The sequence below is a fragment of the Bidens hawaiensis genome, unplaced genomic scaffold, assembly GCF_021521415.1.
Source record: "Bidens hawaiensis isolate Kalapana, Puna unplaced genomic scaffold, B.hawaiensis_p1.1 tig00025700_1, whole genome shotgun sequence".
Taxonomy (NCBI): Eukaryota; Viridiplantae; Streptophyta; class Magnoliopsida; order Asterales; family Asteraceae; genus Bidens; species Bidens hawaiensis.
The window spans coordinates 170,716-193,985 of record NW_027494109.1 but is presented as its reverse complement, the minus strand read 5'-3'; the positions used below and the strand labels follow the sequence as shown (position 1 = coordinate 193,985).

At 34.1% G+C, this 23,270-nt stretch overlaps 3 protein-coding genes and 2 pseudogenes across 3 annotated transcripts; 1 reads left to right on the top strand and 4 right to left on the bottom strand.

Annotated features, from left to right (window-relative positions):
* The first annotated feature begins 4,050 nt into the window (after nucleotides 1–4,050).
* On the top strand, nucleotides 4,051–6,985 carry LOC143572027 (membrane-anchored ubiquitin-fold protein 4-like). The gene is made up of 4 exons (XM_077057295.1): nucleotides 4,051–4,117; nucleotides 4,292–4,440; nucleotides 6,044–6,214; nucleotides 6,755–6,985. Exons 2-4 carry the CDS (start codon nucleotides 4,311–4,313, stop codon nucleotides 6,805–6,807), a joined length of 354 nt encoding a protein of 117 aa, XP_076913410.1. The 5' UTR covers nucleotides 4,051–4,117; nucleotides 4,292–4,310; the 3' UTR covers nucleotides 6,808–6,985.
* Nucleotides 6,986–7,367: 382 nt separating this feature from the next.
* On the bottom strand, nucleotides 7,368–13,052 carry LOC143572026 (actin-related protein 2-like). The gene is made up of 15 exons (XM_077057294.1): nucleotides 13,011–13,052; nucleotides 11,848–11,958; nucleotides 11,577–11,711; nucleotides 11,437–11,508; nucleotides 11,265–11,343; nucleotides 11,119–11,168; nucleotides 10,891–10,994; nucleotides 10,725–10,793; nucleotides 10,573–10,636; nucleotides 10,407–10,475; nucleotides 10,021–10,104; nucleotides 9,780–9,838; nucleotides 9,423–9,489; nucleotides 8,873–8,956; nucleotides 7,368–7,536 (listed from the first exon to the last, which is right to left on the bottom strand). Exons 1-15 carry the CDS (start codon nucleotides 13,050–13,052, stop codon nucleotides 7,462–7,464), a joined length of 1,164 nt encoding a protein of 387 aa, XP_076913409.1. The 3' UTR covers nucleotides 7,368–7,461.
* Nucleotides 13,053–17,385: 4,333 nt separating this feature from the next.
* On the bottom strand, nucleotides 17,386–19,194 carry LOC143572040 (transcription factor TCP20-like; annotated as a pseudogene).
* LOC143572024 (transcription factor TCP20 pseudogene) lies at nucleotides 19,168–20,169 on the bottom strand (annotated as a pseudogene).
* Nucleotides 20,170–22,410: 2,241 nt separating this feature from the next.
* LOC143572023 (uncharacterized) lies at nucleotides 22,411–23,187 on the bottom strand. Its single transcript, XM_077057293.1, has one exon. It carries the CDS (start codon nucleotides 22,643–22,645, stop codon nucleotides 22,436–22,438), a length of 210 nt encoding a protein of 69 aa, XP_076913408.1. The 5' UTR covers nucleotides 22,646–23,187; the 3' UTR covers nucleotides 22,411–22,435.
* Between the last annotated feature and the right edge of the window lie 83 nt (nucleotides 23,188–23,270).

Here is a 23,270-nt window from a genome sequence, read left to right as displayed (position 1 = left end):
AACGTTTTAGTGTTTTTAACCTTGTACGTATTTCGTGTACGTAATGTACGTTAAGCGATTATTGTACGTTAACTCACTCCAAGTTTTATATATTATTGACACTTTAATTTCCATCAAAAAATAATTTTGTTGGTCATTATTATTTTATTGTATTAAGTTTTATGTGTATTTTGAATGTTAAAATTTAAAGAGTTAAATGCTATTTTAGTACCTGTGATTTGGCCAACTACGCAATCTTAGTACATATTCTTTATTTTATGCAAATGGCTACATCAGTTTTAAAAAACTTGCATTTTTAGTACTTTTTTTTCTAACCCCGTCCATTTTTTCCGTTAAGTTAGGGATAATTTGACAACTTCGTTATTTTCTTTGTTTTTTTTCTTTTCTCTTTAACGTTTATATCTTGTAAACCCTAAATCCCCAAATCATATCAAAATCCAAATACTAAATCTCCAAATATCGTAAAAATTCAAACCCTATGATGATATTGAGAAAGAGTTTGGGGATTTAGGATTTGGATTTTGATTTTATGATTTGTGGATTTCGTGTTTACAAGATATAAGCGTTTAGAAGAAAAGAAAAAAAAACAAAGAAAAATAACAAAGTTACCAAATTATCCTAACTTAACGGAAAAAATAGACGGGTTAGAAAAAAGTACTAAGAATGCAAGGTTTTTGAAACTGAGGTAGCCATTTGCACAAAATAAAGAATAGGTACTAAAATTGTGTAGTTGGCCAAACCACAGGTACTAAAATGACATTTAACTCAAAATTAAAATTATCCATAAAGAACCCGGATGTATGACCCTAAATTCAAGGGTATATATGACCCTGAAGTCTATAACGGCTTCGGTTGAAAACATTGCTTTTGAGAATGAAACACGAGCCACAAATTATGGTCGCCCTTTTCCTAGTGGGGGAAAAAGCATAGTATTTTTTTGTCAGAAAGGGTATGTATGTGAGCATTTAATTTAATATTTTATATACTATTAATAAAATAACATCTAAATATATGCAACCTTTTGTTTATATTAAATTTGGTCGGATCCAAGTACTCGTATAACGATTTAGAGCATTCTCAGCCTATTTCTTATATTTGTATGAAGAGGTTTTGTAAATTATATAATATGATTATGAGTGGTTGTGAGTAGAGGAGAGTGAAAATATTATATGAGAAAGTTAAATTTGGGATTCCACTGTTCATACCGTATAATATTTTAATATTTTCTAAAAGTGATTGTGAGTGAAACAGAGAAAAATGATAATGATAAAGGTATAAAAAGTATTAATTAATTAAACAGTAGAGAGACAATACAGTGATTTTTTATGTTGTATGATATATATGGATATATGGTAGGAAATAAGCTGTGCTCTTATAAATACAATGATAATGATTTTATGTAAAAAAAGTTATAGTATATGTTAATTTTCTAATATATAGTATATTTTTGTCTAAATTGTTACAAATGAAACCAAATACTTAAATGGATAACCTAAAAGGTAGAATAACCAAAAACTAAAAATAGTTTATGCATTCACTTGAAATCATACATTAGAGAAATTTAAGGTATGTTTATTACCGTGTACATATGACGTTGTCTTCCTCAAAGCATTTTATTTTTACACATGTAAAATAATCAATTAGTTTTATGTATTCAATTTGTATTTTATATATTTCGCAAAATGTGAGAAATACTTCAAATCTACAATTCTGACTAGCTACCGACAAAATATTCACTACAAAAAGGTAAAATTAAAAAGTTAACCTTTCAAATGTAAGTTGTCAATTATAAAATATATTTTAATATTTTATGACTAGAGAATTAAATACTTATATTAAGAAAATATATAAAAAGTAAAGAAATTTCCATTCAAGTTTACTGAAATCACTTTTTTTTCCATCTAAAGTCACACTTTCTGTTTAGTGTTCCAATCTACTAAAGTCACTCATTATATATGTGTTTTAGTGTAACACTTTAGATTTATGAAATTAGTAATCTTGTTTAACGCAAAAACAAAGCATTATACGGGGTCATTCTCGCACCTTATTAGTGTATTTGGAAAACTAGTAAAGAAAGCTTTCTATTCAAAACATTGAGCTTGTTTTTTGAAAACGGTGTTCATATACCAAGAATTGATTTCTTTACAAAAGTCTATTATAAAAATATTGATGTAATTGTATGTTAGTAATTTTTTTGTTTGGTATATAGCGTTTTGCTAGCTGTTTTCAATAAAAAGTTATCAATTAAATAAAGAAAATAAACAAAAAAAGCAACTAAATTTTTATGTTAATACAGAAGTAGTAGTAGTAATAATAATAATCTCGATATATATTATTGGTTATATTGAAATTAATTCCAAAAACGGCAAAAAGAGTAATGCATTTTAGGTGGATGGTGGAATGATTAGTCAAAGGTATTTAACGGTTGGCAGGCCAGACATGTTACCCTCATGACTCCACTACGTCATTTCCTGACAACGCTCACCGCCAAAACTCACTTTCCCTATAATCGTGTGTGTAGTGGATGAAACATCTATGACGACGTTTTGTGTCAGATGACATCACGTCACCATAAAAGCGTTTTAACAAAAATTAGTGTAGTGGCCAATCATTACCTTATTATAAATTTATTATTATTAATTATAAAAAAACAAATAAAAATCCACCAATCACATTCTTCCTTCTTCCCCCATCAAACGCTTCCCACACAACGGTCATCACCAAAATTCAGCCCAAAGCGTCTCAGGGGCGGTGTTTCCGAGCGCTTTGGGGCTCAAAGCCCCCCATACGGAGGGTCTAAAGCTACGTGTAGTGGAGGGACTACAAAATGAGGCGACTTTTGTCATGTGACGTCCAGTCAGTAAATTGTATATTTTTGTTTTAAGGGTATTATGGTATTGTAGCTCTCTCTCTCTCTCTCTATATGTGTGTGTGTGTGTGTGTATATATATATAGGTATTGGATCATTTCAGAAGTTTTTTTACAGCGAGAAGTGCGAGAAGTGAAGTTGTAACTCCATTAGTCCCTAATTTCACTCTCTTTCTTATGTGTAGGTGCGTTGTGTAGGTGCATATGCATGTGTGTAGGTACGTATGTTTGTATATGTGTATGTATGTTTGTATGTGTGTAGGTACATAGGTTTGAATGTAGCTCGGTACATTTATATGTTTGAAGGTAGGTTTAAATGTGTAATTAAGACATAAATACAACCAACATACATATATGTATGTAACATCATATGAAAGAGAGTGAAATTAAGGATTAATGGAGTTATACCTTCACTTCTCGCACTTCTCGCTGTAATATCACTTCTCGCAAGATCCATCCCCTATATATATACATCACAAACTTATAATAATAATAATAAACAAACAAACACATACTGGCGACAAAAAGACGTCCCCCTCTTGTCGCCCCTCTTATCGCCGGGAGGGGGCGGTGTTCCTCCAAGAAATCGCCCCAAATCGCCCCCCCCCCCCCCACCCACCACAACACGCATAACCTAAACTCATAAATCTGACCCACATAAAATTTATTTTAATAAGCAAACTAGATATTTAATAATATTATTGTAGTTAATTGATAATAGTAACACCTTAAAAACATATTTTTTTATTGGATCTCGTTAAAAAAAACTTTTGTTTATTGTTTTACAAATTTTAAATTGATGTCTTAGGGTTTTTAACAAATGATGATTCAAGTTGATTGATGTAAAACTATCTCGAAACTATGCTCAAAACTGCTTGATTTTTATTAATTGAAAGTTTAAATACCCAAATGTTCCGTTTTGTCATTTGAATCACCGTTTAAAGGAAAAATTTACATCAAAATACTGATATCCTTCTTCTAATCAAAATATCCTTGAACATCAGTTAAAATTTAAAATAAACTTAACAGAAGTTCAACGGACATAATAATCCAAATTTTTTTATAATTAATTAAAATATAACTAAAAGAGGTTTTAATTGAAGAAGAAGCATATAATTGACCGTATTCAAATTCATAAGTTATAAAAAGTTGAAATGAAAATGAAAAGAAAGTGTGTTTAAATTCCCATTCATCATCAACAGTGTCCTCCTCTCGATATCGGGTCTAGGTTTACTACTGCAATTCAAAGGTATCTCATCCACCTTTTATATTTTACTTTTTTACTTTATCTATTTGTTCCTGTTGTAATTTAACTTATTGCTGCAGGTTTGTGTTAATTTTGAAAGAAACAGTATTATTGTGATTTGTGGAAAGGTGTGATCCTAGGGTTTTAAGTAACTAAGCTGATATTATTATATTATAGGCTGTTGTTGTTGTTGCAAATGCCGGAGGAAGATCTTTTGGAGCTCAAGTTTCGACTGCTTGATGGATCGGATATCGGTCCCTTTCGATACTCTCCCGCTTCCACCGTTGCCATGCTCAAGGAACGAATTGTTGCCGAGTGGCCCAAAGGTTAGCCAGATTTAGGTTTCTTTTGTGTTTACATGGTTTTTGCTTTAAAAGTTCATCCATATATTTGTAATAAGTTAGTAATTCAATTACATACCTCTAAATATCGAGAATAGTCTCCGATTAATTCGGGACTAATCTAATTGGACAGTTAATCGCGCTAGGCGGTGCTAATCGTCCAAAAGTCGATGGCAGCCTGCCAAGCTGTAAAGTATGGACTAGTGACCTAGTAGGGCTGTAAACGAACCGAGCGAACACGAACAAGGCCGTGTTCATGTTCATTTGTTGAGGAAATAATGTGTTTACGAACACTTACCGAACGAGATTTTATGTTCGTGTTCGTTCATTAAGAAAATGAATGTGTTCCCAAACAGTTCACAAACACAAACGAACTCAAATAAAATCAGCAGAGCCTAGAGCTTGGGGATTGAGACTGGTGTATTCATCAATATGAATAACGAAAGCCTGTAAACTAATCGAACGAACACGACCAAGGGCATGTCCGTGTTCGTTTATTTTACTTTAAACGAACACGGATACTCGATGGAAAAAATATTTATGTTCATGTTCGTTTATTTAAAAATGAACATTTTTGTTCGATTATGTTCGTTTGTTTAAAATCTAAACGAACATAACTGAACAAAGATGAACAGACATAAATTAACATATATAAACAAGTGTAAATGAACACAAGCAAACATAAACGGACATAAATGAAAACACTCAAATGAACACAAATTAACAAATATAAAACCTTTTAAGTAGATGACTCATCCAGATAATATTTAGTTATTTTCAATTAATACATAACCGAACATAAATAAACAAACATAAACGAACATAAGTAAGCGAACATAAACGAGTTCATGAACATAAATGATGTGTCCATGTTCGTTGGTTAATTAAACGAACACAAATTTTTTGTTCATGTTCGTTCATTTATTAAATAAACGAACAGTTCACCGAACGTTCGGTTCATTTACGGGCCTATGACCTAGTGTCAAGGTTTGTTCTGCAATTTGTCCATGTTAATAATAGAGATATCTTCCAAGATAACAAAAGAATAAAATGGTATTTTGATGAATACACAACCACTCTCATAACAAATCATTTATAAAATAGGAGAAAAGTAAAGTCATCAATGTTATGGGCTCATAAACATGCACAAGGACTCTTTTTTCTGATTAGTAATCTCTGATACTATAAATCAACCATACCCAGTAAGAAAATCTCACCGAAAGCAAAGCCATTAGCAGGGTCTGGGGAAGGTGGGATTTACAAAACCGTACCTCTATCCAAAGGAATAGAGAGGTTGCTTTCAGAGAGACCCCAGCTCCAATCTCTGATAATGTGTTTTATCAAAATGAATGCTTGACGATTAGTTGCATCTGTTCCGAGGTTACTGATTTATGTTATGTGTTAAATCATATCTTGGTGTAATTATGTTCAATCTGGAGTGGTTTCTTATATGCTAGAATACAAGTTTCGGTTATCTTATGTTCTGTGTTTATCTAGCCCTCATTTATTTGCTTACATCCGTCAAAGATGGCTTCCAGAATTACTTTATAATGTTTTTTTTTTAATTCATCTTTGAACAATTTTTCAGATAAAAAAGGGGGACCCAAATCAGCAAATGATGTTAAGTTGATAAATGCTGGGAAGATATTGGAAAACAGTAAAACTGTTGGGCAGTGCCGAACACCTTTTGGGGAGCTTCCGAAAGGGGTAATTACCATGCATGCTGTTGTACAAATGTCGTTAGTGAAAGCAAAAACAGGTAATTTTTTCCTCTTTCTCATCAATGTGTATGTGCTATATTTTTCTTGTATTTTTCTGCTCTTTTATGCATTTTCTTCAATGCAATGTCATGATTTGGCCTCTAGAGCTCCCATAAAAGATGATAAAACAATGACAAATGCTAAACAGGATTTTATCTCATCTAATTTAAATAAAGGTGTTCAGACTTTATTTCTTTAATTTGAATCTCATGTTTTGAAGAACCAGTTTTTCTTGTTTCTTTTTATTGTATTTCCTGGTGGGGTGGGGGTAAATCTGTCAATATTGTTGTCTACTGTCATGAGTCTCTTGCAATAGAGCGTCTGACCAAAGTCATTTGATAAATCATGCATATATCGTATCTATAATATCTTTTGATACGGGGTGTTTAGAACTTTGGATTGCTTTTTTGGAACAACTAGGTTGGAATACACAACTTTATTTCCACTTACTAGTAATCAGATAAATAATCCCAACCGTTGTATGAAAATGGAATAAGCAGACACAAGCACGCACACACTGACTTTTCTTAAACTTGCAGAAAAGGAGATCATCGATGATCCAAAGAACGTTTGTACATGTACCATATTGTAAGAAGATTTTAAAGTTATCTCAGATCGTTCAGTTTGAGGCTGTTAAACCAAGCGGAGAAAATAATGTGTTTGGTAGAGGTGGTCACATCCTTGTTAATTGTTATCATGCATGAATTGTTGCTTTTAAGTTTTGCTACCTTTGTAAAATGTTTCTATGTTTTATCCTTACCTATCCATATCTGAAAGGCAACGCCTTCTCTTTATAGTTTCAAACATATGCCCGAAGGTTGCACCATAACCAATTGATCATTTTCAATTTACCGGTGAAAACAGATTCGGTCGATCTAACTATTACGTTTTGGCTTGTTTTTTTGCGTTTTACGATAATTAATGTAGCAAAGTTGATGGAAAAAAATTACACTACCATGTTGATCTAATAATCCTTATTTACAAAGGGTGAACTTAAAACATGCTTATCTTTGTGTGTTCACTATGATGGTGTACAAATGAAAGAAGCCACAGCTCCCGCCGTGCACTCAAAACAATTTATCCGATTTGTGACGTTTTAGATAGCATGCGAGTATATAAACCCCTAACGTTGTTAGACAGTAACATTAATCAACATAATGACCAAAACCGCTAAAGCTGTTCCACTTATTAGCTCTTCATATTTTATTGTTTAACAACATATTGAAAATATAGCGTAAACTCGTGCCTAACCACACTTGCTAAGACAACCAACACCTTCCTCCAGATAATCTTGTTTGCTAATCCAAAACTCAGGTGCATCCTGCAAAAATTCAACAAAAACATATATGGTATCTCAGTGTTTCACAAACTAATGTTATGAAGATAATCATAATTTACAGAAAACATTCATCTGCACATAGTAAAACAAACAAACAATGATTCCTTTATGACCAGAAGTGGCAAAATCAGTGGGATGGGTAACGGGTCAAATTGGGTATGGGCCAAACATGTATCTTTTGGTCCAGGTCACGTGGGCCCGGAACACTTTGCCCATAAAACCTAACTTACTTTTATTATAAGTAGTCACCGTGTCCAGTGGCGGACCCAGGATTTTTTGTCAATGGGGTCCCAATTTTTTCGGTTTACAAAATTTTTCGGGTCGGTCGTTATTCGGGTCGGGTCGGGTCGAGGCGAGGAACATAATAAAACACGGAACTATGGTGTCATTGGAAACGATTAAGTAGAAAGAATCTAAATTACAAACTAGATGAAACATACACTTTTAATTCATACCCGAAAAACATGAACGTAATCTATATATATGGTCTTACATAATTGACCAAAACATGAAAAAATAACTCTAACACAAATAAATGATTAATTATAATATACATACACAAGGTAAATAATAAAAGAATATGCAAAATCCATGTTAACATTATATATGTTGCATGGTGATAATGACTATATGAGAGAAACTAACAAAAAGCACAAATACCCTAACTGAATAACTAAGACTAGGATATTAAAAAAACAACAAAAAAGGAGTATGATGGGGCTTGAACCTACAACCTCTCACAAGTAAAACAAGGGACTTTCCACTGTACCAGTTCAATCTTAATAGTATGGGTTCCAAGTATTAATTTTTATGGGGTCCTTACAAAATTTAATATACCGTCTCTAAGTAATTTTTAAAAAACATCGGTGTCCCGGACCCCGATCGGACCTATGTGGGTCCGCCCCTGACCGTGTCAAATATGATTCCATTAATAATTCAAATAAAGTGATTTCAGAGATTCTATGCATTAAAAATACAACATGGGCGATTTTTGACTCGTTTAGTTTTAGGCTTCTTTATATATAAAAGGGACAACTTTGTATATTTTGCTGGGTTGCTTGCAAACACAGTTTTATTCTTTTGTTCTCTAATTTTCGTTATAATAATAATCAATGTGTGAGTTATAGGTATCAAGTTAAAATAATTTAAATTGTTAACAAAAAAGATTTAGGAGGTTGTGTATTTAAAATAGACTTTGGTTGACTTTCAACTTGTTTTAACCCTTTCGACCTACTCACCCCCCCCCCCCCCCCCACCCTCTTCCCTTTTTGGCCACACTTTTTTATCTGGCCCGTTTTAAAAAGAAAAAAAGAGACACCTTCATGATTCCTGCAAGTACTGCACCCCCAAGGTACACCATATGCTTTCTTCGTGGTGGATCTTCGATGCGCAACCGCAATTTCTACATTATAAATAAACAGAAAATTAGTAAGTATAAACTTGAATCTGACCACAGAAATACAAAATAATCAGAATGAATGAAAATACAGTCATTTATAAAATTATTGACCGCCAGATAGGATTTATGCATGAAATTCTGAAAATAGAAAAAACACATCCTATGCTAATCCATAGAAAGATTTGACAGAAACGTATATGCTGGTATACTACGATGCCCGCAGTGAACATTTTAGAGCTTGTTAGCATCTAAATCTCATATTTATTTTTCTAGGTATATCTTTAATATTCACCTGTTTTATTAATTTCCAAATATTCCAATCTACTTTATTATTGCTTCATTGGGTCTCTACAGTAATGATGAAGCTACAGTATGTTCTCATGAACGTTTGTTTGCACCTTATAAATAGTGAAAAAAAACATAGAGGAAATGGGTTGTGTGCATATGATCGATAAATTTCAGATATTACCTTCAGTCCAACTTTGTTTCCCTTCAAAACAACATCAAGATAACGATCCAAGATTTCTTTCTCTAGCCTGTTCAAGAAGTACAACTCCAGTAAGGCCTTGAATGAAACAGAAAAAAGAAAAAAAAACTAATAATGAACACTCAAGGTTACTAAGTTTGAAATTGATAATAGAAGAAACATGGTGACTCAAGTTTTTTATGAAGTAAAAGGGCTCTTAAAACTTAAAAGTGTTGAAAATATCCAAACCTTAACTAAGAAATTAGCCAAAATAATAATAATAATAATAATAATAATAGAAAGCTTAAATCACATAAAAGTTAAGAGAATATCTAAAGTGAATAGATACTAATGTATTACCGACTAGGTAATCCTGGATACATTGTGCTCCCTCCACTCAGAACTATATGCTGGTAGAGCTGCAAAAACATAAACATAATAACAGTAAATAACATGAAGTTTTCTTTTGTAAAATGATTTTATTTTTATTTTTTTGTAACATGAAATTGACATGGCAAGCAGAATCCTAAGGATAGATGCACGAACAACTCGACAGCAAATATAACACATAGTTCATTTGAGCATGCTTTAAAAGTGTTACCATCATACGGTTGTCTATATCCATTTCCTGAATACAGTGGAATACCATGTCAGCAATTCCATCTCCTTCAACATCTATGAGTTCCTGAAAAGAGAAAAAAACTTTAACAATTGGTGGTGGTATAAGTGAGAAATGATATAATGAAAAATGATAGAATTATTGAAAAAACACTTAAATTTGATTATGTAAATAAGAGAAGAAAGCAGCACAACAAATGTTCAAACCATCTTAATATTCAAAGATTCGTAACAAAAGTATACAAGCATTGCATGTAAGAGAACACATACATGGGCAAGTGAATTTATCCAGTATACAAAGCAGAAAGTAGTAAAAAAAAAGATATCATAATGATCCGGAATTATAAGTCAAAATATACCAACACTCACCGGTGTAAAAAGAGCTTCTGGGGCCTGAAACCGTTCGGTACCAACTTTAATAACCCTTCCATCTGGCAGCTGATGCATTTTAAAATCATCAAGAAGTAGTATATATCAAATTAAAATAGCCCTATATCCAAACAATACAAACATACACTATATAGAGATAACTTACAGTATAGTTCTTAACAAGGATGGTGGTCTCAAGTCCTAATTGATATTCCCTTTTGTAATCATAACTGAAAAACAACATACATCAAACATAAGTTTCACATTGCAAGTTCATAATAACAGCCATTAAACATGTGAATTCATGTATTTATTTACCTGATGTAGCAGAGCTTCTCTTTGATATCTCTTACAGTCTCAAAATCAGCATTCTTATTCATTGCATAACTTAACATGTAACAAGTCAATTACCAAGTTTCAGTACATACAAAAGCGCAGTTATATAACGAATATAACACCTTCTGAAAAAAGCATAGAAAATCACCCTCTTCTAAGCAGTAAATCAACAAGATATGATGTTATGTGGCGTCCAGCAACATTCATTCTCTTTGTAAGATGAGGAAACGAGTAGCCATCTACAACGGGAACCTAAAAACAACTTTTAGTAGTTAATAATATTCACATGATGACTGTTTATTTTATTAGTAATCTCTGCTATTGAGGTCAGTCACTCAGTCATAATATTAGACACACGGAATATTAAACTGCTTACCACATGGCTTACACCATCGCCAGCATCAATGACTAATCCGGTAAGTAAGCCTGTTTCACCATCATGTTAACATAAGGTGAATAAAATTTACTTCAAACATAGGTCTCAATGACTGACTGTAAAATAAACCTTTACCCTATAAGCACCTTGAGCATACAAAGTTAAAACAGCTTGTATCTGGATGAAGACGCCAGCAAAATTATACTTCTCGAACATTGTCTCAACCTAAAATCAACATAAATCCCAATTTAAGTTTATGAACGAACGATGCCATTCTTTGAGGACCTTAAAGTAAACGGCGTTTCAAGAATCACAAACCATCTTTTCCCTGTTTCTAGAAGGATTAAGAGGCGGATCCGTAAGCAATATGTTGCATTCTGTTGGATCCACCTGCCAAAAATAAAATGTGGATATCATTCTTATAACATCAAATTCACTAACACACATCATATACTCACCTTGAGTTCATTATAGAAAACATGATCCCAAACATGACCCATATCATTCCATTTTTGCACAATGCCATTGTTGACGGGATACGATATATCTAGTTGATGCCTCAAGTTCAAACAGGTTTCACCAACAACAATATCCTGTATCAATCGCAGACAAAAGAAACATCTACATAACTAATATCAATTGAAATTCCTCAGTTATATTCACTAGTGAAACAAAGCTCTTATATTCATCAAATATTTCAATGCATTATTCAAATACATATATATTCACCTTCAACTCTTGTTCCATGAGCGTTTCTTCGTACCTCAACGTCGGCCTACCCACCACACAAGGAAATACCGACGTCGGAAAATTCTCTCCCGCAAAGCCACACTTGACATACTGAATCGAAAATCGCAATCATAAAATCACAAAATATGGCAATATCTTGTTTCGAAACAAGAGGGGTGGCAGCGCAGCTTGTTGCCCGCTTACCTGCCTCTATATTGTAATTGGATCCTTTTTTTTTAGTATAAATATGTATTGGTTTTTTGCTTGGAAAAAAAAACAAAACAAGAGGTGTATTAAAAAAAGGGGTGTGCACAGTTCGGTTTGCGTCGGTTTTGGGCTAAAACCAAAACTTCAGTGTTTGGTTTTTCGAAAACGGGAATATCTCATAGAATAGTAAAACAAGAAGTGTATTAAAATTACAAATCGAGTCTCACAAATTTTTTTGTTTGTTAAGAAAAAAATGGAGGATAAGACGTGGGGGTATTTGCAATATATGTAGTTATTTTTTAAAAAATTAAAAAACAGTAATTATATAAAAATTCAAAAAAAAAATCCACGTTGCCACTCAACGTCAACATAAAAAAGAAGATAAAAAGATTTCCTATGTGAAACAAAAAATAAAAACGTTAAAAAACATGTTAAAGACCTTTAATTTAATAAAATATGAAAGTTGGGTGACCTAATTGAAACATTTTTTAAAGTTGAGTGACCTAATTGAAACATTTTTGAAACTTCGAATTGCCCCTATGAAAACAGTTCGGTTTCTTATTTTCGTTTTGGTTTTAGTGAGGTTTGAAATTTTTGGGCCCGAAAAAAAAAAGGCCCAAAATAATGAATTTACGCCTAAATAATTTTGTTAACTAATAATAATTAATTCATTATTATACATTTGGGCTAAAATATTTCGCCTATCATATCTACTGTTCTAAATTATAAATTAATTAAAATAAAAAATAAAAATTTAGAAATCCCGTTAGGTGTTAATGTTTTTTATTACAGCAAAACCAAAACCGAATTAAAATCAGTTATTAAAATCTGGTAAGAATTTGATGGTTAAAAAATATAAGAAATGCAGATGAATATTCAATAGATACATGGTAGAGATCTCGATTAACAGATCCAGATCAGTAAAAGTAAAAAAAAGTGTTTAATTAATTACTTACACCAGTGCCATTGTCGCAAACGATGACCTTCTTGCTGTCCATATTATTAACAAACCATGAATTCTGTTTATTGCAAATTTCTTTTGTTTTTAATGTCAATGCGGTCCGTTCAACCGGACGAATACCCGCCCAACTTCCTAACCCGGGAAATGGATCAAATATCAATCTGGTTATATCACGGTTTTCGTCTACGCGGTTTGTTGTTAAGTTCGTTATTTCAATCTAATAGCTTAGTACATTTTCGTTGCAATTAGAACCAAATCTTGTTAACATCGTTAGTGTTTAGTTTTACATAGTGCTTTTATATCGTGCATCTAATATAAAAAGACCAAAATGACCTTCACTTAACAGAAGGAATTTAACGGGGTTGGATCTGATTGTAAGAAAAATGAAATATGGGGGATTGAAAAGTGAATCTTAAACTATTGAGCTGAAATAACTACTTTAACATACTCTATAGACGAAAGCCACAATTTACTCGTTATTTACCGGGTGTATTATTTATTATGCATCAAGAACATTTTTCAATGATTTTTCTTTCATTGAAGGAAACACCGTTCAGAATGAAGTTAAAACAAAATCATTACAAATAACGATACAGTGTCAGATTAATTTATATCCAGTTATACATTATTTTAAAATAAGTTTATGTTTAGTGTTGCATAACGAGTTAATTTTATTAGTCGATCAACTTAGTTATAGAAAGTGTTTTTGAAAGCGAATTACGCTTTAATAGGAAATATTAAGTTAATTATAGTAATGAAATTGCATTACGTAAGTTTTTGTTTGAGTAACTAAGTAAAAATGATAACTTGGTCTTCATCCTAAAGGTTTTCTAAAGTTGTTATACATTTAAACTTAAAAATTTTTTGGAAAGAATACTTTGATTAAACCAAACAAGTTGGCTGGTTTCAAACCGGTATAAACCGAACCGGCTGTAAGCTGTTGGACCTTTTATTATTTATGTATTTACTAGATTGAGGCTCGTGTATTATACGGGTAATTGATAAAAATTTTAAACTTTAACCATTAAGTGAATTACAGTCAACAAAATGATCATATATTGTTAATACAATTACAATTTATATGAAAATTACAAAAATTACATAACAAAGATAACACAAATATGTTACAAATAAGTAGTCACTCCGTCCTATTAGAAGTATCATGGTTTGAAAAATACAAAGTTTAAGGTATATTGAATGATTATTTTTCTTGCTTATTAAATGACAATAATGTCCTTAGAAATTGGGTCCATCAATATTGGTTATTGATGTTAATTGTGTGTGTTTAAGGGTAAATTTGGAAATTGACTAATAAATTTTGAAAGTGGACATTTGTAATTGGACAGACAAAAAAAAGAAACATTGACACTACTCCATCCTTGTACATTACATTTGTGATTGTATTGGTTGGTATATATTGTTTATCAAAAATCAAAATCTTTAGTCCATGTCTGCTTGTAACTCTTTATAAGGTAACATATATGTCTGCTTATAACTCTTGATATAGCCATGTATAGTTGTCTGTGTGACAAATAAGGTTATTCAAGTACATACCGCAACTCTAGATAAATTATAATATATATCCATGAAACTAACAAAAAAATATTCATACACACAAAATAACATACATTTTGATCAATTAATATATATAATGTCATTTGAGATCATTTACTTATGTTTATCCAAAAAAAAACATGATTATCCCAAAAAACAGATTACCTGAACTTTAATGATATAATCATCATTAGAATATGAAATTGATTGATCATGATAAATTATCTGTAGTTATTAATATTCTGCATATGACAAATTTTAATTAATTCTATATATTAAAATTAACAATTGTATAATCAAGAAACATGTAAAACCCAAAATTTAAATATAACAAAATGAGTTGTTTCATTTCATATGAATGGAAAATGACAAAGACATACTAACCTTAAAGCCATGTTCAAATAACAGTAAGTTTTTTTTAAAAAAAATTGTGTATAGCTTTATTATTTTGAATATAAACTATAATAGACATTTTAATAACGTTCTACCCAACAAGTAACACTAACATAACCTCAAATCATTGTATTTGTCTAAAATTAAAATTACTAAGTAATATAATATTGAAATGATTTGAATGAATAACTGATGAAAACGATATTCTAGGTTTTCATATCCTAAATGATTTTTGGAAAGCGAAAATAGTGGAAAGAGATTGAAACAGATTTTTTTGTTTAAAAATTTGAATGTTTTAATTAAGTAATTTGTCTTATAAGGTATATTAAATTTAATATATTTGAATGTATAAAAAAAGTATAAATCAAGTCATAAAATATATGTTTCTGGAGCATTTTTGTCTTGAGTTATGAAAGAAAATATTGAAAACTAAATATTGATATTCTTATTGCTAACCTTTTATAATGCAAAAAAAAAAACAACAAATAAATAAATGATAGATAGTTCATATAGTTAATCGTTATTCGTATGGATTATAACTATAATATTTAACTTCAGTGATTTAATGCTAAACACCGAGATATATATAAAATGTATTCTTCATGTTTGCAATAATTATATAAAATGGTTGGAGAAAATAAAGAAAATACATATTTTCCTAAATTCAAATACATATGAGAAAATTTTAAATCCAAATTTGAAACAAATCTTATATAAAAAATTATGCATTGCTGCTCAAATCCCAGTTTAAAAACAAGTTATAGTTTACCTTGATTTTAATTACTTATGATTTTAAAATTTTATTCTAATAGGTCTGTAACTTTAATTTTGATATTTTCTTATTTTATTATCTTTAACCATTAATGTTAATGAATGAATCAAATAGGATTTACATTCAAGAAAAATAAACTTCAATTCATATATAGAAATGCCTTAAAATATAAAGATCAATATAGAAATGTTGAAAAAGAAAGAGGAAGAGAGCTATGAGAGTGAAAAGTGGCAAAAATGAGTAGTTATTTATTAAAATAGATAGATTTTAATTTTTGAAATATGTAGATGCGTATATCTATTATAATCATTGACCATCTTTATCGTTTAAACTGTTTTGATACAAACTAATGACTTAGAATAGAAAACGGTTTAGAAACCTAAGACTAAAACATTACACCGTTAAACTAGTAAAACCAGCTGGTCCGACAGACCAATCCAACCAAGTTGGCTTGTTTTGTCATATTACATAATCGTAGACTCGCAATTAGCAGTTTGGTCAATAATCAACTAAGGCTGAGGGGTGTGGGGGGCGCGAGAGGGGACGCGAGTGGGGGCGCCAGCCAATAATATTGTGACGTGTGGCAGAGAGAGAAACTTGATAAGATGGGTGTTGGTTGTGGTGCTCGCGCCCCGGGACATGGTGTGGAGGGGCGCGAGAGGGGGCGCGAGCGGTTTTTTTTTTATTTTTTTATAAATGTATTAAAAAAACGTATTATTAAAAAAACAAGAAATTATTTAAAAAAACACACATTTTTTTGAGCCAACGGTAAAAATTATGAAGTAAAGATTGTACTACAGATTATGAAGTAATATATATATACAAAAGGCAACTTTGTAATGCAGTTGCACTTGTACATTATGAAGTAAAGATTGTACTACAGATTACTTGGTTGTGATTGACCCTCTCTCCACCCATTATGTTAAAAAACCTGGTCATCACCTCCTTGAACGATATTTGCAGCCCCCTTTAGCAACGGCGATGGAGATGGTGTCTGGGCTGTTGTTCCGGTGGTGGTGGTAGATTGGTTTCCGTCAACGGGATTCCATCTCCGGCAACGTATATACATCACGATGTTCTACCTTAGTGGGTCTCTTTTTTTACCGGTGTCGTCTTCAAACGGTTCATTTTATCGTAAATTATTTAAATTTTTTTTTTTTTAATACACATTATATGAGCCAACGGCTCTATTTACGCAACCCAAGAACCCTTCACGCTACCCCCAGCCGCTACCCACCTTGCGCCTGCCTCTTTTTCCGCGCTCGCGCCCCTCTCGCGCCTCGGTGGTGTGGTGCTCGCGCCCCGGGGCGCGAGCGGCTGTCCTCTTGCGCCCTTTCTCACGCTCCACACCCCTCAGCCTAAATAAGACCATAAACGCCTCAAGAATCTGTGTAAGTGATTTGACCGTAAACAACTAAACAAGTATTCAAAGCATAACACACTGCCACTGTATTTAAAGTCTCAACCCAAACAAGAAAGGTCTTTAATCCATAGGTCCTACAAAACTATACAAGTAAACTACATATGTTGTTAACAAATATGTATGTATATATGTGTGTGTATCACTACCATAGACAAAATGCAACTGCAATTTACAACTGTTTTGATACTGATGAAGCTCTTGAACATCTTCACCAATCTCTACTTTCTTTTGTACAACACAAAACAGAAACCACATTATCCCATAAAGCTAAAAGATTAGGGCTTCATAATTCATTCTCATAACAAATTCAAAATTATAATCTAAAGCTTCTACCGACTCTCCGAACCATGAGAATCATCATCCTTTGAAGACTGTTGTTGCTGATGCATTCTTGCCTGACCCATGTGATACATTTGAATCATAACCCCAATATTATCTTGCGAAAGCCCAAGTTCTAAACCCGGATGATTATGATTATGATTATGATTATGATTATGATTATTACCCAAAATTGAAGAGAAACTCATCCCGGGTAAGTCAAACCCCGAAATCCCAATCTTCTGCAAGTAATTCGAGCCTTCTGTGCCCAAACTGTTTCCAGTGGGACCAGAAGGCTGAAACCCAAATCTTGCTGCTGGTATGGCGGGCCACAGACTCGCCATACCAGCAACAGGTGCAGACAAGTGGTTGGTGGGTCTAACGGTCCCAAGATTCCTACCAACCACTTGTAATCCCGCGGAAATTGAAACCGCCAGGGAAGCTGCACCTGTACCGGCAACCCCATCGCCGAATGATCGAGGGTTCGGCCTGCTGTAACAGCCACTAGATCGTTTCGCCGTCAGATTTGTGACCCAATTCTCTTGTGAGTTGAAAGATTCTTGCAGCACAAAGTGCAGGCATCCTTATTCTTCTGCCACGACCGTCAACTTTGGTGTGGCGGTCTTTGTTTGAGGTTCGTTTGACTTGTAATCCTTATTCTTCTGCTCGCGCCCCGGGACATGGTGTGGAGGGGCGCGAGAGGGGGCGCGAGCGGTTTTTTTTTTATTTTTTTATAAATGTATTAAAAAAACGTATTATTAAAAAAACAAGAAATTATTTAAAAAAACACACATTTTTTTGAGCCAACGGTAAAAATTATGAAGTAAAGATTGTACTACAGATTATGAAGTAATATATATATACAAAAGGCAACTTTGTAATGCAGTTGCACTTGTACATTATGAAGTAAAGATTGTACTACAGATTACTTGGTTGTGATTGACCCTCTCTCCACCCATTATGTTAAAAAACCTGGTCATCACCTCCTTGAACGATATTTGCAGCCCCCTTTAGCAACGGCGATGGAGATGGTGTCTGGGCTGTTGTTCCGGTGGTGGTGGTAGATTGGTTTCCGTCAACGGGATTCCATCTCCGGCAACGTATATACATCACGATGTTCTACCTTAGTGGGTCTCTTTTTTTACCGGTGTCGTCTTCAAACGGTTCATTTTATCGTAAATTATTTAAATTTTTTTTTTTTTAATACACATTATATGAGCCAACGGCTCTATTTACGCAACCCAAGAACCCTTCACGCTACCCCCAGCCGCTACCCACCTTGCGCCTGCCTCTTTTTCCGCGCTCGCGCCCCTCTCGCGCCTCGGTGGTGTGGTGCTCGCGCCCCGGGGCGCGAGCGGCTGTCCTCTTGCGCCCTTTCTCACGCTCCACACCCCTCAGCCTAAATAAGACCATAAACGCCTCAAGAATCTGTGTAAGTGATTTGACCGTAAACAACTAAACAAGTATTCAAAGCATAACACACTGCCACTGTATTTAAAGTCTCAACCCAAACAAGAAAGGTCTTTAATCCATAGGTCCTACAAAACTATACAAGTAAACTACATATGTTGTTAACAAATATGTATGTATATATGTGTGTGTATCACTACCATAGACAAAATGCAACTGCAATTTACAACTGTTTTGATACTGATGAAGCTCTTGAACATCTTCACCAATCTCTACTTTCTTTTGTACAACACAAAACAGAAACCACATTATCCCATAAAGCTAAAAGATTAGGGCTTCATAATTCATTCTCATAACAAATTCAAAATTATAATCTAAAGCTTCTACCGACTCTCCGAACCATGAGAATCATCATCCTTTGAAGACTGTTGTTGCTGATGCATTCTTGCCTGACCCATGTGATACATTTGAATCATAACCCCAATATTATCTTGCGAAAGCCCAAGTTCTAAACCCGGATGATTATGATTATGATTATGATTATGATTATGATTATTACCCAAAATTGAAGAGAAACTCATCCCGGGTAAGTCAAACCCCGAAATCCCAATCTTCTGCAAGTAATTCGAGCCTTCTGTGCCCAAACTGTTTCCAGTGGGACCAGAAGGCTGAAACCCAAATCTTGCTGCTGGTATGGCGGGCCACAGACTCGCCATACCAGCAACAGGTGCAGACAAGTGGTTGGTGGGTCTAACGGTCCCAAGATTCCTACCAACCACTTGTAATCCCGCGGAAATTGAAACCGCCAGGGAAGCTGCACCTGTACCGGCAACCCCATCGCCGAATGATCGAGGGTTCGGCCTGCTGTAACAGCCACTAGATCGTTTCGCCGTCAGATTTGTGACCCAATTCTCTTGTGAGTTGAAAGATTCTTGCAGCACAAAGTGCAGGCATCCTTATTCTTCTGCCACGACCGTCAACTTTGGTGTGGCGGTCTTTGTTTGAGGTTCGTTTGACTTGTAATTGTTGTTTTATGGTTTGTTCTTTTTCAGATAGTACAATCTGTAAATCATCTCTGATCAATGAAGAGTTGTTGTTGTTGTTGTTGCTGTCAGCCATGGTGGACAGTTGTGGTGGTTGGTTTTCAGATGGGTTTGAAAATTGTAACCTCGTTTGGTGGATGAGGATGGTGATTTTGTTCTTTGGGATTTTCAATTACTGTTATTATTAAATGATGGTAAAGTTTTAACAATGGGTTTGACTAATGGGTTATTTTTTTTTCTATTTTTTGTCTTCTATGTATTGGAAAGTTTTATCCTGTGCGTTATGCTAAGGATTGTGGGGCTTAATCCAAGCCCAAATGATCCAATATATTTGCCTTACGTAGGCGCTGACGTGACACAAAATCAAGCCCTCCTGAATCAAGCCTCAAAAGGTGTAGCGGTTCAGGTGATCCGGGGCTTTATTGAATTTTTTTTATTGTTACACACAAATATAAATTAAAATACTTCATTAAAACATAAATAAAATGGAAAATAAAAACATAAATTTAAAATACATAAAAATAGCGTTTTTATTTTTTTCCGCCAATTTATTTCGAATAAGATCCTTTTCTTCCTCCATTATCGCTTGGTCGGATAGCGGTAGGTGGCTAAAGTCTTTGGCTAGAAATGCCAAACTCTTAAACCGATTTTTTGTATGTCGAGCTTCACCAATCGGGAGGAGGCTACTTGACAATTCGTTAAATTGTATCTCGAGCTTCACCAATCCCGCTTCTCCGGTTTTCTTCTCCTTACCTTTATGCGATTATTCTGCGGGTTTAGCCGGCTCCGGTTGTGTGTTGATATTACTGTAACCCGAGTCCGACATGGTTTTAAATTTGAGAAACTTAGAGAGGTTTTTAAATTATTAGAGAGAAATGTAGTGAGAATGGTATGTTATTGTTATAAAATGGGGTAGTTATTTATAATGTGTTTGTAATAAAAAAAAATATGTATTTTTTTTACTTTAATAATAGCCAACGACTATTTTTTTAAAACCACACTAGCCAACGGCTAGTTTCCGCCCTGCGGTCCTTGCTATCCCCTCGTCCGCACCCCTTATCACGAGAATGGTGTAGTGGTGTGTGCGACGGCCACATCGGCCACGCCAGACCAGCCGTGCCCCACTACATATACCTGGAGTAGCACGAATCGGGTTTTTTCTAATACCCGGGTTCGGGTATGGAACAGGTTTCGGGTATGATCGGGTATTGGAAAATCGGGTATTAAGAGAAATCAGGTAGGGTTAGGGTAGGGTATTGAGGAGAAAATCTCAACCCTATGTGCCCGGGTAGGGTATGATCGGTTCGGGTATTGGAACCGGGTACGACCGGGTATTAATACCTGGTTTCGAATTTGTAACTTTTTTATACATTTTTTAATTTGTTTAAAATTTAAATTTGCTTTGTAATTTACAAAAATAATTAAACTATATTACAAAAACCATAAATCCACTTAATTACAAATTATTTACTTAGTACACGCACTTTACAAAACTTAAACATAAAAGTTGTAAAGTAAACATAAAAATATACTATAAAAACTCATGTATTATTTCGGGTATTAGAAAATTGGTATCGGCTTTCGGGTATAACCGGGTATCGGGTATAGGGTATGACCGGGTCGGGGTATTTACGGGTATAAATCGGGTACGAGTATTGACCTCAAAATGCATACCCTATCCATACCCTACGGGTAGGGTCGGTTCTGGTTTCGGGTATAGAATACCCGGGTATATAAAAATCGGTTCCGGGTGTTTTTCGGGTCCGGTTCCAGGTACGGTTTTTTTTTCACCTCTACCTATACCCTTAGCATAATGGTTTTTTATAGAATTATATGTGAGACCTATTAGGGGGGAGGGGTGGTGCAAAACTCATCACACACCCCACTCAATCAAAATGTGTCACATCACCAACTCCAAATCCATCACATTTTGATGGAATTTTGTAGGGGTGGTGGTGTGGTGTGATAAACCTTTTTCCGGGCACCTTCATTCCACCTTCACCGGACCTTTTTCCGGCCACCTTCATCCCAAACACCAACCACCAAACACCAACCTTTTTCCGGCCACCTTCATCCTTTTTCCGGCCAAACACCAACCAACAAACCACCAGATCCGTACCTGACGACACTACCAACCACCAGATCCGTTCATCACCGGAGCTCCGACAAGAAAAAATCACCCGAACGGACCTTTTTCCGGCCAAACACCAACCAACCAACCATTTTTTCCGGCCAAACACTCTCCCCTCCAACGGCTCCTCCCTTCCAACGTTCCATTTCCTCGATTTCCACCCCATCACTTGCGTGATGGCCATCACGCAACACTCCCCCCTCACGCTTGACAAAGGACCGGCGTCGGTGTGCTAAGAGCCATCACGCGGGATGGGTGGCTTATCACGCGGTGCCCCGTCCGCCCTTATTACAATATTTTTTTGTCCTATTTTATTCATCTATATTATGAAAAAAAATGAATACTTGTAAAGTATTCAAATACAATACAGAAGTTGCTAGCCTATGTTGATGCTTATGCCAATTGCAATGAGTAAAATGGTTATGAGTCCAAAAAAGATGATAGTATGGACACAAATCGAGACCCCGCTAGTCTGGAAGTTGTTAAACTCAACCGCTCTCCCCTTGCCTGGAAGCTGAAACAACAAACCAGGAGTCAGCAACACAAATAGCAACACCCCGATTATAATCGGTGCCCAATCAGCCATTTTCTTTCTTTCTTTACTTTGTATCTAAAATGATCTAGTCAAATCTATATAAATGGTGCAGAAGATATAGAAACTGCCTTGAGCCCTTGACTATGTGACAAATGATAATATATAACATTCGGCCAGGTGATAAAGGACATTAACAAACTTCGCAGGTGAAGTATCGTGCACGTCGATTGTTGTTGATACTAACTTTTTGTGTGACAGTGATATCAAGTCGGGAAATTTGTCTAGAGGTATTAATATTATTTTGCTTTCAAATGGTTGGTGCCATTTGTCAAGTTAACTAATTAAATAGGAGTGGTCGGCTAACTTAAATTAAGTTATATTAGTTGGAATGTTACAATATGTTATGGATATAATAGAGGTGTCAATCATCAAATATGCCTGACTTAAACTTAACATATCTTATATGTTTTAACTTGAATAAAGTTATGGTTTATGACTACTTTACTTCTATTAAGTATATGATTTTTAAACTTATTTTAGTTTTATAAAGATGTCATAATCTTTTGTGGCTAGGTTTGTGGAGTGGTTGTTTAAGTAGGTCGTGCATGGGACACGTCGAGGCTTGTAGCTTTGATTTATTGATTGAAAACGAACACGCACCTCATATAATATACTT

Excerpts from the sequence above, each read along its gene's own strand:
- LOC143572027 (XM_077057295.1), top strand. The coding sequence starts at position 4,311 with ATGCCGGAGGAAGATCTTTTGGAGCTCAAGTTTCGACTGCTTGATGGA. Across the intron at positions 4,441-6,043 it reads TGTTGCCGAGTGGCCCAAAG|ATAAAAAAGGGGGACCCAAA; the intron begins GTTAGCCAGATT and ends ACAATTTTTCAG. Across the intron at positions 6,215-6,754 it reads GTTAGTGAAAGCAAAAACAG|AAAAGGAGATCATCGATGAT; the intron begins GTAATTTTTTCC and ends TTAAACTTGCAG.
- LOC143572026 (XM_077057294.1), bottom strand. The coding sequence starts at position 13,052 with ATGGACAGCAAGAAGGTCATCGTTTGCGACAATGGCACTGGT. Across the intron at positions 10,105-10,406 it reads CAGAAGCTCTTTTTACACCG|GAACTCATAGATGTTGAAGG; the intron begins GTGAGTGTTGGT and ends TTCTCTTTTCAG. Across the intron at positions 8,957-9,422 it reads GAAACAAAGTTGGACTGAAG|AAATTGCGGTTGCGCATCGA; the intron begins GTAATATCTGAA and ends TTTATAATGTAG.
- LOC143572023 (XM_077057293.1), bottom strand. The coding sequence starts at position 22,645 with ATGGCTGATTGGGCACCGATTATAATCGGGGTGTTGCTATTTGTGTTG.